The 17,916-nt window shown below is 40.3% G+C and overlaps 1 protein-coding gene across 1 annotated transcript in view; it reads left to right on the top strand.

Moving 5' to 3' along the window:
• The window catches only part of KCNQ5 (potassium voltage-gated channel, KQT-like subfamily, member 5), a 283,665-nt gene that overhangs the window by 202,213 nt on the left and 63,536 nt on the right, over positions 1-17,916 (top strand). Inside the window, exon 3 of the mRNA XM_010565781.1 lies at positions 13,924-14,050. Within this exon, the coding sequence (XP_010564083.1) occupies positions 13,933-14,050 (118 nt within the window). The 5' untranslated portion in view covers positions 13,924-13,932. The remainder of the gene's footprint in view (positions 1-13,923; positions 14,051-17,916) is intronic.

Raw genomic sequence — 17,916 nt, 5'->3', positions numbered from 1 at the left:
CGTGCCTTCGAAGATGGACTTTGTCCACGTTAACGGTTCCGGCCGTACATCCCGTGGCAGCCTCTGAACACGGGAATGGCCTCAAGGAGGGAGAGGGCGGACGGTTAATCCTCGAAGCATCAATACTAGCCTGGTCCAACAGTTCTACGCTATAGCCTAGCGCGTTCCACAAACCCTTGGCAGGAATAAATCTAGTGATGACGAATCTTACGGCTCCTGCTGTGGGTCTCTAATGGAGAAAAATATAAACACAGTGAAGTATGAAGTTCCAGAAGCAGGCTAAAGCGGACTGGTTTATTCCAGTTTGCTGATGCATGACTTGCTCCTTCTCTGCGTACTGAATCATTAACTGATATTAGCAATGTTATCAAAGCAGGCTTTTGCAACCACAAGCCAAGAGAAAAATACATTTCTACATTAACTCAGGAGCAGTAGTTTTGGCTGTGCCAACACATAACTGCAGTCACTAGAGTTTTCGCAACCTTTTCCTTGCAGTGATTCACACAACTCTTACAAATGTGTCATTTAGCAGAGACCGTTGTATTAACTATCAGAGATCTGGTTTAATACTGTTTTGCTTCGTGCTCGAGATGGAAGATATATGTTTATTTTCTAATGAAGTACCATACAAATACAACAATCCGTAGAGCTGCCCGCTGGGTTTCTGTGAACTGTTTGCTTCGCAGATTTATTCCAGATGGTGCCCCCTACAGCCATGTTAATTGGCTAAAAAGCTACTGTAATATTCCTTCAACTTAATACCTGAGCTGCTGCCTGCACTGGCACCTGTGGCTTTTGACATATTGCAGCTATTCACAACTACACAAGGAGGTTAAAGAGGGAAGTGTAGATGAGGTCAGCAAACCTTTGCCCCCTTCTCAGCAAGGCCAGAGGAGCTGAGAAGATTATTGTTCTGCAATCAGTCAATTCCATTTATCTCCCCCAGCCTCGCCTTACAAGGCAGCAGAAAACATATCTCCTAATCACTGCATCCTAAATGCTCTCTCAGAAAAATACAACAGCGCGCGATAGCTCAGAGTAAACCGTGGTTTGGGAAAGCAGTATTAGCTGAGGGCTTCTGAGCGTCAGCAGAGGTTAATGGGCTCGTCTGGGCTGCAGAAACGCCCGAGCTCTGCTCCCAGCACCAACGTCAACCTGCTGCGTCGTGCCGTACCCGGCCAGGGCTTCAGGGCTGGCATCGCGCAAGTGCTGCTGCCTTCCTAGGCAGCTCCTGCTGATCGGGGGGGCCGTCAAGGGAAACGCGTTTAGTGTTTGAATTTTATGCTTGAAATGAAAGCCCTGCAGATTAAGTGATGTTGCATGCAGCAGCGTTGGATTGTTACATCAGTAATTAATTCGGTTGGGTTTTTGTCCAGAAATAATAAGCCCAGCTAGGGGGAGAGCATCAGATAAAACTCCTTATACCTACAATGATAATTATGCTTCAGCCTCATCCGTGCACACAACTTCTGGCGCTCAAGTTGTAGCAGTGATATATCCCAGACAGACGGTAGAATAAAATCTACTTCAACATCAAAAAAGCCACAAGCAGCTTAAGAATCCGACTAACACAGCAAGAAAATAATCTTTGGTGTGTTGCTGATCTCCTACAAGTACTTTTGCTGGCACTTTATCAAATAATAAACACAAGGGAAGTAAAACTTAGGCTGGGAAGGCAAAATCAAATCTTTTGGGGAAGATAGCCAAGAAGGAATATATCTGGAACTGGAGGTCATTCACTCTCATGACCAAACTCTCTATATTTTAAGATCATTTTCAACTGCAGCTATGTGAATAACTGGTTCACTTCTGTTTCTTTGCTGTCAATTCAAGAAAATAAATAAAATAATTTGAGTTGACCCATAAAGATTTGGCAAATCAAAAAGTCCAAAAGAAGTCTTGGATCAGTTTAAATGTTTCATTTGACCTGGCATAAAGTATTATTTGTGTATTTGAGCATTTTAGAACTTTTGGCTTAGAAGTAAAATCGAGGCTGTAGGAAAGAAATGTCATTTTTATTTGAAGTGACAAAGCATTCTTTTTTTTCAGGATTTTCATTTTTAATCAAGGTGGAGAGATTGAAAAAAATCATGTGAATTTCTGCAGGACTGGTTTTGTCAAATCTGGTTTGTGTTTTTCTCTGAAAAAGGCTGGGGTAGAAAGCTGTACCCATTTCTGTAGGATAAGGGCCTCTTTAAAATGTACTCTAGGAACACATTCTTCAGGCAGAAATAGCTCCCTAAGACATAAAAGCAGACAGGGTGCAGTAGATGAGGCTAGCTTCTACATGTACTGTGGTCACTTACATGAATCCAAAAGGCGAGGCTAGTAAGTGCTTCTGGCAATTAAGATCTTCCTAACATTCCTTCCTTCTCTAACATTTTCCTGTAAAAGAAACGTAAAAAGAGGATGAACGTTGATTAAAAAACATAGGGTATAGCTGCCCCATAGCGGGCAAGCACATATTCAATTTGTCTCTGCTCTAGGACAGTGAATCCACCCACAGAGATGTAATCATACAAACCCACTAGAAAATTTTAATGCTGGGCAGAGTGGATATAAAAAAAAGGGAGAAGTGCTCAGTTCAGATTATTGTCCCAGAACTTGAATCCTCTTGTGACACCAGACCTGAGCAGAGGACTGGATGGATGGCTCTGCAGGATCAGCTAACAATGCATAAAAGGAAAAACCGAACGATCTTCAGAGATTTCGATTGCAGATACATATCTAACACATGTTATTGCAGTTTCGTTGCAGTCTTCTCTCCGGAGAGAAACAGATGAACTGATCCTTGAGCTGAAAAATCAGTGATTTTCAAGTTTGCTAGAGCTTGTCAAAACTCAGAATCCGTGTTTCTCCAGAAATACTTGTTTTCAATGTTTTCTTTCATCCCAAATCAAAGCAAGGGTTTGAAATTTCAAAAGTTGTGCATAGAAATCACTGAAAAACTATCTCTCTTAGACATACAAAACTGACGTTATCAAAGACAGAATAAAAGAGGGGATATGTAATGTTGGTAAGGTCAGAGCCTTCATGTTTTCAGTCTTGTTTGGATTCATATGCACTAATATTATAATAGGGTGATAACATGAGCATAAAACAATTCAAACATGTCATAATCAACTACCTGTTAGCTTTGAAAGAAAATAGTCTTTCCTCATCAAAATAAATAATTTCATGTCTTTGTTGATTAAATTGATATTCTCCTAATATGCATACTGATTTCATCAAATCAGAGCTGACTGTTGTTATAAAAATTTGGAACAGATCTCATTACTACTGCTTGAGAATCTTTGTGTGCAAATAGAGCAGACTTCCCGTTCGAAATGTAAGTGCTGGTTGCACTTTTCTGAAACTAACAGTTATTAGAAAGAAGACTGACAAGGCAAAAATGGAAATGACAAGGTGAAGTTATTTAAAAACGTATCAGATGTCCCCAAAGCTGTAATTCTTCTGTCAGAAGGCAGCGTTGGCACTCCCAACCAACCAACGAAGCTCTAAAACAAATAAGCACACACTGTAGCTATGGAAAGAGATGAAAGTAACAATAAAAACTATTTCATAACAAAGGAACATGGCACTGCACATAAAACGGTAAAGGTATCTATGAAAAAATCTATTGTTAACAGTGCTGAAGAAGATGAAACACACTGCAAACACATCAGAGAATAAAGACGTCTCGATACTGGCATAAGTCTATTATTGATACGTTTCTGGGCTTGGTTACATTGTCAGTAATATTTTGTCCTTTCTTTTCTTTTATTCTTCTCCATTAAGCAGAAATAACCTTTGTAAAGAGAAGAATGAAAAATCACACATTGAATGGAATCATTTTTCTTTTATAATTAAAAAAATGCAATATATTATAGTTCTACTGGGAAAGCTTAAATGGGTTTGATGACTAAAGATGACTAAAACAGCATTATTATACGTGATCTGCAATCAGGGCAAAGAAAAATCTCATAACAGAATCACTTAAAGAAGGTAGGATAACTATGAACGGTTACCTCAAGTGCTATGGCATTCAACAGCAAGTGCAGTGGAAGGCAAGAGAGAGTTTCAGAGTCGCTGCCAGAGCATTTCTGAGGCAGGCAGGATGACCAACTATTTACACTCCAACAAGAAATCTCCATTTACTGTGCAATCTTAAGATCACTGGAGTTGCCACAAGTCAATGGCTGCTGGATGAAATACCATCCATGAAATTATTTTCCATTCCCTCTCGATGAACAGGGCATGTATAGTGGGTGGTACTGTGCAGTGAAGGTGGATAGAAATAGCAAACCCACAAGCGGTGTCAAACGTAACACAACTCATGACCTGGTGCAATTTTAACATTAAAATGACTAACCTGTAGTAAGAAACCCAGTGTTGATTTTTTAAATAGGTACATTATGCTCTTTTATATTCTTGTTATCTGTTCCCATATAAGAGCTGTCACTTAGCTTATCTTGTACATGACATTATATGGCTATATGCAGAAAGTGAGGAGAGAAGATACTAGTACTGTGAAAAATCAGTTTCTGATTCCCTTTGTTCCCAACACAGGGAGGACTAGCATTCAAAGGTGGAGAACATATTCTTAAGAGGGAAAGGACTGTCTATATTATTCAGAAAAAAGCCTTTTAGCCAGCCATTCAAGGGGCCACGTTCCCCAGGAGAACACAGGATCTCTAGGAGGATTTTGAGATTAGAAGTGGAAAATGGGGAGGATTACATGTTAGTGATGGGGTGTCAGGATTCAGATTAACAGGGATATAACGCTTTGAGGAGGGAAAAGCATGTCTGCTTTTAGGCTAATCAACGCATTGTGCTAAAGAACCAAACCAACTGTCCTTGACCTCCTTTAAGGACAAATGAGAAACACTCCTTGCACAACAACTGCTCTTCCATGACATGTCTTCCTTCTTATTAGTTTAAGTGATAACAAGGTAGCATGGGAAACTGCTTCCAAGTCACAAATGTAACATTTTCCATAGATGTAGATTTGTAATAGTTTACACTCGAGTCTGCAGTATTGAATTTTATTGGCTTCACACCAGAGTTTGATAAGGATCCAAACTTGTTATATGGAGGGCAAGAGCTACCTCCTTAAAACAGGCAACAAACAGTTTAGATTGCAACAGTAAAAATGGACAGATATCAAACTCTCTATCAGAAATACAGACCTGACCCTTGTTAGGGAAATATTGATTTGCCAAATGGAAATGCAGAATATGTCTCCAGAGGAAAGCCAAAGTACATGGTTATAAATAGTATGTAAGGAAAAAGTCTACAAAACACTGAATGTCAAAAGGAAAAGAACGCTGAAAAAGGCAGAGCATCGGTGATGTGAAAGCTGTTTGAAAACCTAGGGAACACCCATCTGAGTAACATACAGGAACCGCAATCCACTCAGTCTCTTTGCACAGATGTGACAAAGCGTGCGAAGACATAGCTTGCTACAGTCAAAATGTGAACTTTCCTCAAGCGCGAGAAGAAATCTGTTACACAAGATTCAGTTTAAAAACTGTGACGTCAAGCAAGTAAGTATCAAAATACAGGCAAATACAAAGAATATCTGTAAGGATCCAGAGCAGACATACCTATAATACAAAAATCCAAAGAGTGTTTAAAGTGTAGGTGATGGTAAATACACGGACACACGCCAGAACTAAGTCTAGTCCTGAGGACTGTGAACTGTGGGTGAGCTACAAAGAGGAATGAGCAAAATAAGTCCTGGCCATTTTAAACCTGTAGGCTTCCACGGAGTGCCTAAGGAAAGTACGTCATGGACAGGATAATAACTTTGGTATCAAATCTGAACCAGACAGGAATTGGCTGATTGTACCATATGAAGATAGGATCACAGGAAATGAATGTCTCACAAAGATATATGTATGTTTTTGAGAGGATGTGGAAGGGGTTTGTTCTTTTCTTTTTCCAAGAGACCAAAAATTCCATAAGCCTTGAAAAAAGATGATAGGAAAAGCTGCAAAACACTCAGCAAATGGCATAATTTGTAAAACACGAGACTTGGTGTACTGGCTCTCAAAGTCTAGTTATTGGACTGAAAAGAGGGGACCAAGTCAACTTTTTCACCGAACCTAAGGAACCGAATAAAAATATTGTAACCAAAGACTTGTTCAAGTAACAGAAAGGTTTGGTGAGATGACAGAAGTTAATATCTTCAAGAAACCAAATGCATAAGCAGGATTTTGGCAGGTGGGGTAAAGTGCCTTCCAAGTCCAGTTTGCCAAAAGTTACCAACTGTCAGAAAACACTTTCTTAAAATTGCTTTCTGAAAACGTTTGGTAATGGAAACTTTTCAGTGTATATCATCCCAGATGCCCGTAGGTCTCCCGGTGGTCAAAACATGCACTGACGTACTCCTAGGGGAAGCTCTGTTAATGAGTTTTGTGAACTGGGAAACTGCAAGAAGAAGAAATAGCTTTAAAAAGAACACAGCAAATATCATTTGCAGAGTCTCTAGGATTTAACAACTCCAAACATGCAAAGAATAAGAGAATGAATATCCCGTCCCGCTCTGCTACACAGCATGTCAAATGTTATCAGTTAATTCACATACATGTGATCAGCCATAACAATTAGCCTAAACCCCTTGCATCAATACAAAATCAACATGGATGCCAGAGCATAAAAGGATTCAGAGTCCATACTGGCTCTGGCACCCATTCCGCATTTCTTTCGGACACAGCAAAAGATATCAAATTCTTCACAAACGTTTCAAAAGGAAGATTTGGGAGCTGTGTTGCTACAGAGACATGCGCTTGAACGTCTGCCTGTAACATGTGACATCAGGAACGTGACTACAGCAGAAAAAAATGCGTGAAGAAATCACAAAGGAAATGCACAGGCCTGGGTACAGCTGTACAGAGCTTCATTGTTTTCAGTACGTGGATCATTTTAAAACCAAAATGAGACCATTTACTGCTGATATCTCACCACAGAGAGAGAAAATGTGAACAAGCACAAAGCAGGATACAAAAGCATTTGGAAAGTAGAAAATTGTTCTACAGTGTGAGTTTTGTGGCTATCATGTCCTTTGAGGAATTCTCTCAGAAGTGTAGTTGCACCTGACACACGAACAAACGATAGAGCGCAAAGCAGTGAGTGCGAACGGGTGGGAGATGCCACATTTAAGGGTGATGCCGTATCTGGGGAAGAGCAGGACAGACACGTCGGGTGGCGAAGTCAGCGTTTCCCATTGCCATTTTCCCCATTTGAAAAAGGGGTTTCGGTGATCGCCAGGGTCCTCCTAGAACAGCCGCGTCCACCAAAAGGAGTTTGGGGCGGTGTTTGCCCACGCGTGCGCTGCCGTGGTAATCGCAGTAACCGTGGCCAGGACCAGCGTTTGCTCCGTGCTGGTGGTGTGAAGTGGCTCTACTGGTCTGGGGAGGCAGAAGGGTCTCTGTCCTTCCTTCGTGCATGCTGAGGAAGGTTAGTGCGGTTTCAGTGCTAGGAACCGTGTCTTGGGTCTGATGCGGTGAATACTTGTATTTACTCCCTAAGAGGTGATGAAAAACATAATTAAATGGCAGCTACATAATTCTGGTGCCTGCTTGTACTATCAGATTCAAAACTGGTTTTATTTGACATAAAAATTCTGGGCTTTTTCCTGTTGTAAGTGAATAAAGAAGCATGACTGATAGGTGCCATTTCAAGTAATAAACACAAAAAACTAAAAGGGAGTTGGATAGCAGAAGTCCTAAATAACATGTGGCTAATTAAAACTAAGCATATCACTGGGATTTTTAATATTATATCAACAGACTCGTAGCTGTGTATTAGATTAAAAGGCACAGAACTGATTTCTCAGTAATGTTCTATGAATGTAGAATCAACATGGGAAATCTTAATCGTAATTTGGAAAAGCAACTGTAGTAAAAGTATCCCATTCATTATAAAACTGATAAATGATAAAAAGGTGCATAAATTTCATTTCATGCTTGTTGTGTATTGCACTGGGAGCTGAACTGAAGTCTCTGGTTGTGATTTATATGCCACTAATAGGGTCTATTCTGGGTTATGTTTTCAGATTTATGGCTGCCTCTCCCACTGTTAAACTGCAGTTGGGAAGAATTAAAACATTAGTTCCTTAAGTGTACATATGCATGTGTAGATATACTTGTTAGCTGTTTAGATCAAAGATCTCCCCTTTTAATGCTGAATCAGGAATAATACAAATGTGTTCAAATTATACTATTATTTTAAACTATAAAGCATGCATATATTCATATCTGCTGGTTTTAATCTGGAAGCTGGCCAGTGTAACAGAAGTGTCCCTAGTCCTATACCAGCTTCTGCATCATAACTGTTTAAAGCTCAAACCTTCCTCAGGTTTCTCTGAGACAGACCGGTGGTGCGCTTTCCCTCACACCCCGATAGTATCTGTTTAAAGTGTTGAGCCCAACTCTAGTGCTCGGTACTTTGAATCAGTAGAAGGGTGGGTTTTTTTCTTGAGAGAGGGATGCAGAAGCTGAGGAGTTATGTTCTTGCTTTAATTAAATTAGAAAACAATCTCATCCTCTTTGACAATGAATAATAAAGCATTGCTATTTGAATAGTATCAACTATTCATGTGTCACCATAAAGAGATTTTAGCAGCTGGTGACATTCTTAAACCAGTCAGCTGTAAATTAAAGGATCGGAAAATGTTTATTCTCCCTCTTTTCCAACTGGTTTGGAAACACTGGTGTTCCCTGTTTATGAGTTTTTAAGGAAGAGGGGACACTTCCCGAGCTGTAGATGACACTGCTCCTCCGATTCCTGCTGTTGTGCTAGAGCCGTGAGGCTGTGCTGATTTACACCAGATGAGCATCTGCAGTGCAGCTACACTGCAGAGATGTTGTCTTCGGTAGGGAAACACTTGTGGCCTTATTAAAGCTTATTTCAGGGCATTAATTGGATTTGTTCTAGTCCATTTCCCGGGCTTCTGACAGTGTCACTTGTAGAGCCAATTCTCCTATGAGCTCAAGGCAGGCAGCTCCTAACATCAGTCTGCAGCTCTGTTGTCTTACTTCACTAGCCTTTAGAATACTTAACAACACCATTTCTGTACAAGAAATATAATTAAAATAACGGCAGAGCCATTGTCTTGTAGGTGGATTTCTTATATCCAAACCTCAGCTCATTTACACATTGCAAAATAACGAGGAGCATACTGGAAGAACAGCACAGACTGCTCAACTTTGGTCATTTTCTTATCTCAGAAATGGCTCTAATTCCCAGAAGTGACAGTCTACAACCAAGACACCTGATATCATCAGAAGCAAATTATTTTAAGTTTTAATAAGCAGTTACGTTAATGAACAAGAAAGCTATGATAAAAACAGGTTTTTGCTGTTATAATGTTATGCTTAGGGAAATCACTAAAAGCTACCCAAGAAGCATATTAATGTCGAAAATTTCAACAAAGCATCACTTGTATCCTAATTAAGTAGGGGGAAAAAAAAAAAAGCGCTCATCATAGCTGGATTGTACAAAGTATGCTTGATTTAATTAATTATCAGCCGTGTTCATTAGCGTACTCCGGGACCTTCTGTTAATAGAAACCTTGCTCTGGATGACCTCTTATTTTCCTTTCCTGCCATTTGTGTGACCCTCGTGGTTCCAGTGGCAGAGCAACCAAGGCACACGCAAGCGTAAAAAACTTGAGGAGCACGCTGGCACCTGTGTTCCTTCTGCCAAAAGCAACTGAATCTTCCCAGCCCGTGTGTTTCAGCCTTGTTTCTCTTGCATGTGCATAGTTCCCCGTGACAACTGGAGCTGCATATGCAGAAATATTTCAGAATGAAAAGTTCATCCGTGTGGATGAACTGCGCTTTGAGAAGGAAGAAAGACTTTCCACTGTCCAAGCCACCAATGCATCTGCCATAGTAGTTACTGGGGGGGGGGGCTAACTGTGAGCTTAAATATCCAAAAAAGTTATTGATTATGATAACTGTGGTGCAAGGCCAGATGGAGCTGTGACTGGAAAAGGCTGACAAGACAGGGGAAAAGGAAGAAATGGTAAAAGCTGAGGCATCCCTGCTCTACCTAGGTTAGGTTTCCAGTAAATCTACACTTGTTCCTCAGCTCAAATCCAGCATCGCTGAATTTTGAAGGAGGCCAGATTTATCAACAGTGCAGGATTTTCCCATTCTGATGTAAATGATGTTATTCATATCTCATAAGTAATCCAAAATTAATGAGGTTCCGTCATATTACACATATGACAGAGAAACTTGGAATGCATCTTTTCTACAGCAAGCCTACAAATCATATAAGGTCTACTGATTTCTTCTGTCACATGCCTTTCCAATTCTATTCTGATTTTCTGTTTCAGTTGCTAAAGAACTAAACCCAAGTTATTTAAAAGCCTAGATTTATGCTTAGTTTTGTAATAAGCCATTCCAAATGAAATAAAAAAAAAAAAAAATCCTGATCTTGTTTGTGATGCATCCTTCCAATTTTTGTCCATGGAAAACTAAGAACCTCGTGACTGTACAGCTGCCATAGAAAAAAATAATGTCATTCCCTAGCCTGCATCAACCTTGACAGTAATTTGACTTTACATTGTGACTAAGTGCACTGATTACTAAAACATTACATTTTTCACAGTGGAGTGGGATTCTTTGCTTCTCTCTGATTTCAACCTGAACCAATCCAAAATGCCACAAAACTGTCATATATACTACTATGAAGAGTTGTGTTTCAATGCATTCGCATTTTCTAGGAAAATCCTTTTCCTTCAGACTTTATTCATGATAATATCTATTCCCTTCAAAATCAGTTGTTCTTTGAGGAAGTAGGAATGACCAGGACATAAGGATCATTTTGAAACATTGCTATTTCAGAACGTGCAAAAATAAGTGTGAAACCCCATCTCCATTTTTTTCAATGTCTTTTCTCTTATTAAAGCTTATAGTGTATTTTAAAACCTCCAGAAATTTGGGTTTGTGTGGAAGAAAATCATATATAGTATTTTTAAAATCAGCAGCTCTTTTAGCATTCCAGTGCACAGAGCCATATTTACTGTATTTGAGCTCGCTTAGTATAACTGCAGTGCCTGTTGTTAAAATTTACTTAAGTAGCAGAAACTTCAGTTAATTTCGAGAGAGTATCACCATGCATAACTTCATAATGTTGCTAGAAATGGTAACTATTTTTCTCGAGGAATGAACAAAGATATTGCACATTGTTTCTCCAAGAAAAATCTTATACTCTTACCCCACCCTCCAAAAAAACCCCCACCCTTTGAGAAAACATCCTTTTGCTCTTTTTCTCTCTCAGAATAGGTATATCTCTGTGAAGTTTCTCTTTGTAGTACATGTATATGCATTTGTGTGAGAGAGAAGTGGGATTTCTGCCTCTGACACAGGAGTACACCATGTAGTACAAGAGACTCTCAAACACGTACTTTCAGCACACAATTACTTTTTTCATCTTTGTATAACTGCGCAAGCATAGCAAACAGTAATTGCTAATGGTAGTACAGATGATGAATACAAAACTGTGTAGCACTAATAGGAACCAGAATAAAACTACCAAAAAAAATTACCTCTTTCAACATCTTCCATCAGTTTCGTGATACTAATTTAACTGAATTGAAGCTGTGGACTAGTCCTTCCAGCATCATTAAGTACGTTCTGTTCTTGCCAGTCCTCCATCAGAGACCCTGCTGGGGTGCGGCGTGTGATAGAGGACACGCTCCTGCCGGTGTGGATCAGCTTCTCAAGACGCCTGTGACAATCTCAGCGTACTTAAAAAGCACAAGGTGTTTCTCATGCATCTGTACACACAGTCTGTTTTCCAGGGAAATGACAAACTATAGTCAAATGAAACGTGATTAGATTTTAACAAGGAAAAGATTTTATTGGAAGCAAAGGATGTTTTGTGCTTCATTGGCCTCCTGTCCTTCGGTATCTTCTACCCCTGCCCCGAAAAAGAAACTTCATTGGGAGAATCAGATGTCAAATGGCCTGGATGCCTGCCATCAACCCCATAAATTCCGAGACATCATCTAACAATGTGTAAACCAGATCTGACGATTCATGATTTAACTACCTCTATAAAAGTGGTAGTTAAATAACTAAAATGCATATTCTTCCTTTCTTCCAGTTGGCTTCTTGTCCATTTTGTTCTTTGGCCTACACAGAATTTCCTACAAGGAAATGTACCACCTGATAGCCAACTGTTAAGAATTATTGTTACTATACAGAGAACTTTTTCAATTTTGCACATAATCCTTTCTGAAGTTGTACAATAACTCTGTCCATGGAATTAAGTTGAAGTTTCTTGTAGTGGAATGAATAAAAAGAAAACCTTAAACAATCACATTCATTTTTCCATGTGTTCTGTTCTAACAAAAAATATGACATTTTCTCTAGCCATGTTTTAGCAGAGGGATCTCATTCTGCCTTTTTCATTTAGGCATTCAATATGGGATTTACAAAACTGGAAATGAAGACACTGAAGAAGGCTCTAGAAACTCCTTCACTGTGATGTAGTTGTACAAGCTGACATGTTTTAGGAATGAATACTATGTTTTCAAATTGTTCTATGACAGCAAAAGCAAATTAAATTCACAGTCTTTCAATGTACTGCCAGTAATCATAAGCTAGTAAAACACCATTACATGATGCCATTTTTCAGCTGAATTAATTAATTAATATGCCCAAGTTGACATATGTGATATTTACAGCCTTATTGGCTTGTGGAGTTGTAGGGTCCCACAGTCTAAAAGCAGGCAAACTCTTTACTGGGAAAAAACTCAATATTGGATCAACCCTAACCTTGCAAATATTCCTCTATTTAATTCACTTGCAGTGCTTTCTTACCAGTACCACACTAGTCCTCATCCTGCAGGAATAACAAATTAATTGGCTAACAAGGAACAGCTTTCTCCTGGACATGGAAATACATTCAGCTGCCAAATAAAATACAACTTTCATCCTCTTCTTCTTGATGAACTGTTTAAGAAGCTCCTTCAAGTACTTTTCTCCTTCTTTTGGTGAAGACACAAATTTTTATTTTATCATTTCAAACCCCATAACTTTATGATGGTATTCCAGAAGAGTATCTAAGTTTATAATTCCATACCAGTGTGTATGTCCTGTATCACCACATATTACAGGGATTCAGATTTCCTGAAGGGTTGGAGGTGAATTGTGCTCCAAGCTCTACTGCTGCAACTCCGTTGACCTCACTGTTGTACTGAGAAAATTTTTCCAGTAAAAATTGCATAAGTACAGGTTGATGGTATTAAAATGAATAGTCTTTAAAAAGGTTCCAATGTGAAGGAAAAGCGAGCCAGACAAGCAAGGCAAGATTTTTAAATGCTTTCATTCACAAGTTGTCCAGGGAAAGTTACACCTAGTGTGAATATGTATTTACTGTCTTACAAACAATTACATACCCACTGTATGTAATTACACTTGCATGTATCTTAACCTGCTTCTGGGAACAAATTGATTTCCTAAATGCTTCTGCATCATCTCAATCACTTCACTGGTATATTGCTACAATGAGAATATATCTGCCAAAATATTCAGCCTTCAAACTAAGAACTAATTTTTTGGATATTTTCTTCACTAGCTGTCTAAATTAGCTGTGGTCTGATCCTCAATATCCAAAGTTACTGGGTATTTTGCTTTGGTAATTTTTGTGCATGATTCCGTTCTTCAGTGTTTCATGTTTAGTAGCCAATCTTGGCAGCTATTTAATGTTATTCAGGTTAGTCTTGGACCATTCACTAGGAAGCTCTGGGGACTGTGTTCTCTGTGGAGATGTGTAACCATCCTGGGGAGCAGGATCCCAAGTTAGGCTTGGGATCTTCAGGTGCTCAAGGTGGATTGCTAGACACACACAGTGGTCATAAGTTTCCTGATGCTTCAGTGTTGGTTATCTGTAACAGGCGTTTTTCTTATTTGCCCTTTCTAGGAATTTGTTATGATTGTTGTCTTTGGTTTGGAATTTATTATTCGTATCTGGTCTGCTGGATGCTGTTGTCGATACCGAGGATGGCAAGGAAGACTGCGCTTTGCAAGGAAACCATTCTGTGTAATAGGTGAGTGTCCCAGCTCTAGTTTATTTTAAGATAAAAATAAACACCCTTCCTTCTGTTTTGCTTCTGAATGAAAACTACTGGACTCTGTTTACAGTAACCAGGTGTAAATCCAGAATAGCTGTGTGTCAACTGTCATCTGCCAAAGGCTTCTCTAGATATAAAATCACAAAGTCCCTAAATACCAGTCAGTCCATGGTTCTTGTGTTCTCCAAAAGACATTTTCCTCTGCGTGTCATACAGCTGGCATGTATATTGGAAGAATGAGGGGTTGAGAGCTGATCTCATTGAAAACCATGGGAGCTGTATGCATTTAAGGGACATATTATACATCTTGTGTATACATGCATAGATACTATGCACATATGTGCATACATTGTGTTCTCCTTATTTAACCTCTGTGATCAGACATGCGTAAAACCTACCGAGAAGCATCTTCTGGCAACATTGCTGCTTCCTGCGTTGTTGCTCACTGCATGACAGTCCAGGCATCTGCTCTGCCAGTGACTCTGGCATAGGATATAGCACACTTCTACAACTATTTCAAGAGACTATTCTTCCCCTTCTTTGCTCTAGAAATTGTCTGTGAGAATGGTGAATAGGACCACAACCAGTTAAAACCCTATTTTGAAAAAAACCCTGCAGGAAAACAGTTTCCCAATAAAGGTAGAAGTCAAGGATGGCTAAGCAAATTCATCTGATAATTTCTTATTTTTCTAATGGTTTGGAGCAAATGCTTTTTACAGAACATTTGTGGAACTTCAGGATACCAATGTCCCAACTTCTCTCTCAACTTCCTTCCTCTCTCCAGCCTTTCTAATTTCATCTGCCTGTACCTTAAATTAACTTATAGATCGACTGGGGCAGGAAACACATTCTCCCATGTTTCATTACAGCAGGTAGCACATGGAGTCATGTTCTTATAGCCGTTACACACATGGGTCTCAGTGTAAACAGTGAATAACAAATTGTCACGTAGATGAGTGCCATCCCGGTCTAAAAAAGTGTTATGCAGTGTCCTGTGGCGTAGCAGACCAGTGCACTGGTTAGGGCTAATGTGTAAAGCAAGCTTTTGCCTTCTGCCTCATTCCCTGGTCAATCCTCACCTTCTCCCACTGAGGAATTCCCTCAACGGAGAAAGGGTCGTTAGCAAGAGGTGCATGAGTAGGTGGAAAGTGATTGCAGACTGTCTCCCCCTCGGAAAGAATCACCCCATCTATGCTATTTTATGACACTGTGGGAGAGGGACAAGTATTGGGGTTGTCCCTTGTTTTGTCCTGACAGCAGGGGAGGTGGGTAAGTACCTTACCCAACCCCGCCTGGCACCACGTCACACATTTGCCCCGAGGTTCCCATGCCTAGCCGAAAATGGAAAGAAAATTCAAAAATCTTCCCAGCCTTTACCAGCTACCTGTCAAGGGAAAGCTAGAAATTCAGACATTTGCTCTCCCTGGCACCAACAACCATAGGCTACCCTCCTTAACCAGACTTACCATTATTCCAAGATTTTGTGGTGCACCTGAAACCCCACAGTAGTCAGCACACAATCCTAAGAAAGCACCAGACTGTTAATTTAGTAAAATTAGCCTACTTCAGCCATTTAGAACTTACTAGAAACATCTAAATCTTTAAAGAATTTGAACTTACTAGAAGCACTCGACATCTCAGAGTGGTTTGCTGCCCTCCCAAATGCCGTCATGTGGCAACACCAGCAGTTTGTTCTATTCAGTTTTCGTTTCTCCTCCCTTTCCTGTCTCCATTCAATTGGCGAGGTTTCTGCCCGTGACGAACTTCAGTCTGAGCTGTTAATTCCCAGCAAAAGTGAACAGAGGGGTTCTCCCTTGTTCAAAACTCTGCGTGTTATCACAGGGTGACCGATGTGGATTTTCCCCCTTTCCTTTAACCAGCTCATAGCTACCCTCCTCCTGTTCTGAAATAGTTCGGGCAGGTCTCGTGGCACGAGCCTCGGTGAGCGTTGGGGTTTGCTTCACTTAATTGTGGTTTTTCTTCCTTTCTCTGGAGTCCATCTGCTCTTCTTGTTGCACCTATGTTCGTATAGGCAATCTCTAGCCTCAGAAGCATCTTCTCCATCCCCCTTGCAACTTCATCACTTGCTAGCAGAATTAATTAGTAGCCAACAGTCTTTTGCTTGTGGATGTCTTCCTGTGCTGGTTCACTGGATGAAAAGGGAACTTTGTTCTGCAAAACACGGTACAGCTACTAACACAGCTTCTGGAAACTAAGCCAGTAGCTTGACTTTCTTGCCATTAATTATTCTGTGTGTCTCTTCTTCTGCTGATTGATTTTTGTCCATTTCTGGACTTTAGCATCCCTGAAGGGAGTTTCTGATGCTCAGCATCTCTCCAGATCTGATCTTTTGAGGAGGAACCTTTAGCAAGTCATCTTGCATCTCTTGCTACATAAAGTAACTATTTGCCTGACACTTTGGCTTTGCAGTCACGGCCAAGTGTGCCCCGGCAGCAAAGGCCAAGAGGCTTTATTAGCTAGAGGACCATCAGCAGATGAAAACACATGATTATCTCCCTTTACTCGGCACTCATCAGACCACATCTAAGATACCGCAGCCCATCTGCCCCCTCCAACACCATACATGAAAGACATCGATAAACTGGAGTGAGTTCAGTGAAGGCCACCAAGGTGATCAGTGCTGGAGCGTTTGCCCTGCGAGGAGAGGAGTTTGTTTAATTATTTACCTAGTCATCCTTTATTCTTTCTGCTTATTGTTGCAGTGGAACAATAATATTTTAGAAGACTTAGTCTGTTTACTATTAATTAAATTTGCTCTACATTTCCAGCAGATCTGTTCTCTGATTATTTTTGTGATCAAACAAAAATCACATAGAGGAGTGGGCTAAGAGCTAGAAATAATAAATTTGAGGATTGCCTCAAGGGTCACATTCAGACAGCCTTTATTTTTTTTTCCAGTAATAACCTAATTAGCAGAAAAATTTTATTCAGGGCCAAAGCTCTGTGCTTACATTAGTGTGCCTACACTACCCTGACAAATTAGTTCATCAAGCATCGCTGTGTGCTACCAAGTTAGTAATGATATCTATCAAATTATTTGACAGTTTTGTACACTTGCTTATTTCTGTAAAACTGGGAATAATAGTGTAGTATTAAACCTTGATTTGTATTTTGTTCCATGTCAGGAGTTACCTGCCATCCCTCATTTTCTCTGATTGTATACGAGCTTCTGTACATAATGTAAAGGGCATACCAACCCTCACAGGTACTTAATGCACTTAAAGACGTACTTACCTCTGCAAAGCCTAAATTTGCTGGGCATATCAGTCTGAAGGATGGCTGTTAGCACTGCAGAGTGATGTTGCTGTGCTATACTGTGCAGAAGAGCAGCGATCCAGGCACCGCATCTCCCAACTGCTGATGCCCGGGAAGAATTCTGTGTCTGCCGGTGCCTTAGGAGAAGCGGTGTTCCCTCAAGAGCCCCAAAATAAAAGAGAATGTGTCTGCTAATTGGGAAGAAAGTATGGCATCCCCTCCCTGTCTAGCCATTCAGGGACACTGAAATAAATAAATGAAGAGTCCACTGTCCTCTCTCTGGCAATGGGCCTCCTAGATGGTTGCATGTGACCCCACAAAATTAAACTTCTGGCCGCTGTCCTGTGCGTAGGAGAGGTTTTACCAGCACGGTGAAATCTCAGTCTGTGAGGGCGGCTCCCGCGGGGTGGCACATTATAAAAATAATAAGGCATAATAAATAACAAGCTGCGGGTCAGAAGAGTAAGATCCTGCCAGTCTCACCTGCATGTCTGAAGTCTGCTAGGCTTTCGGAGGAACTTCTTTCTCTCCGCTGACTCTGTAGGAGACTTTGGGACTCCGACGTG

The sequence above is a fragment of the Haliaeetus leucocephalus genome, unplaced genomic scaffold (genome assembly GCF_000737465.1).
Source record: "Haliaeetus leucocephalus isolate CR32 unplaced genomic scaffold, Haliaeetus_leucocephalus-4.0 Scaffold195, whole genome shotgun sequence".
Classification (NCBI taxonomy): Eukaryota; Metazoa; Chordata; class Aves; order Accipitriformes; family Accipitridae; genus Haliaeetus; species Haliaeetus leucocephalus.
This window is presented reverse-complemented; position numbering and strand designations above follow the sequence as displayed.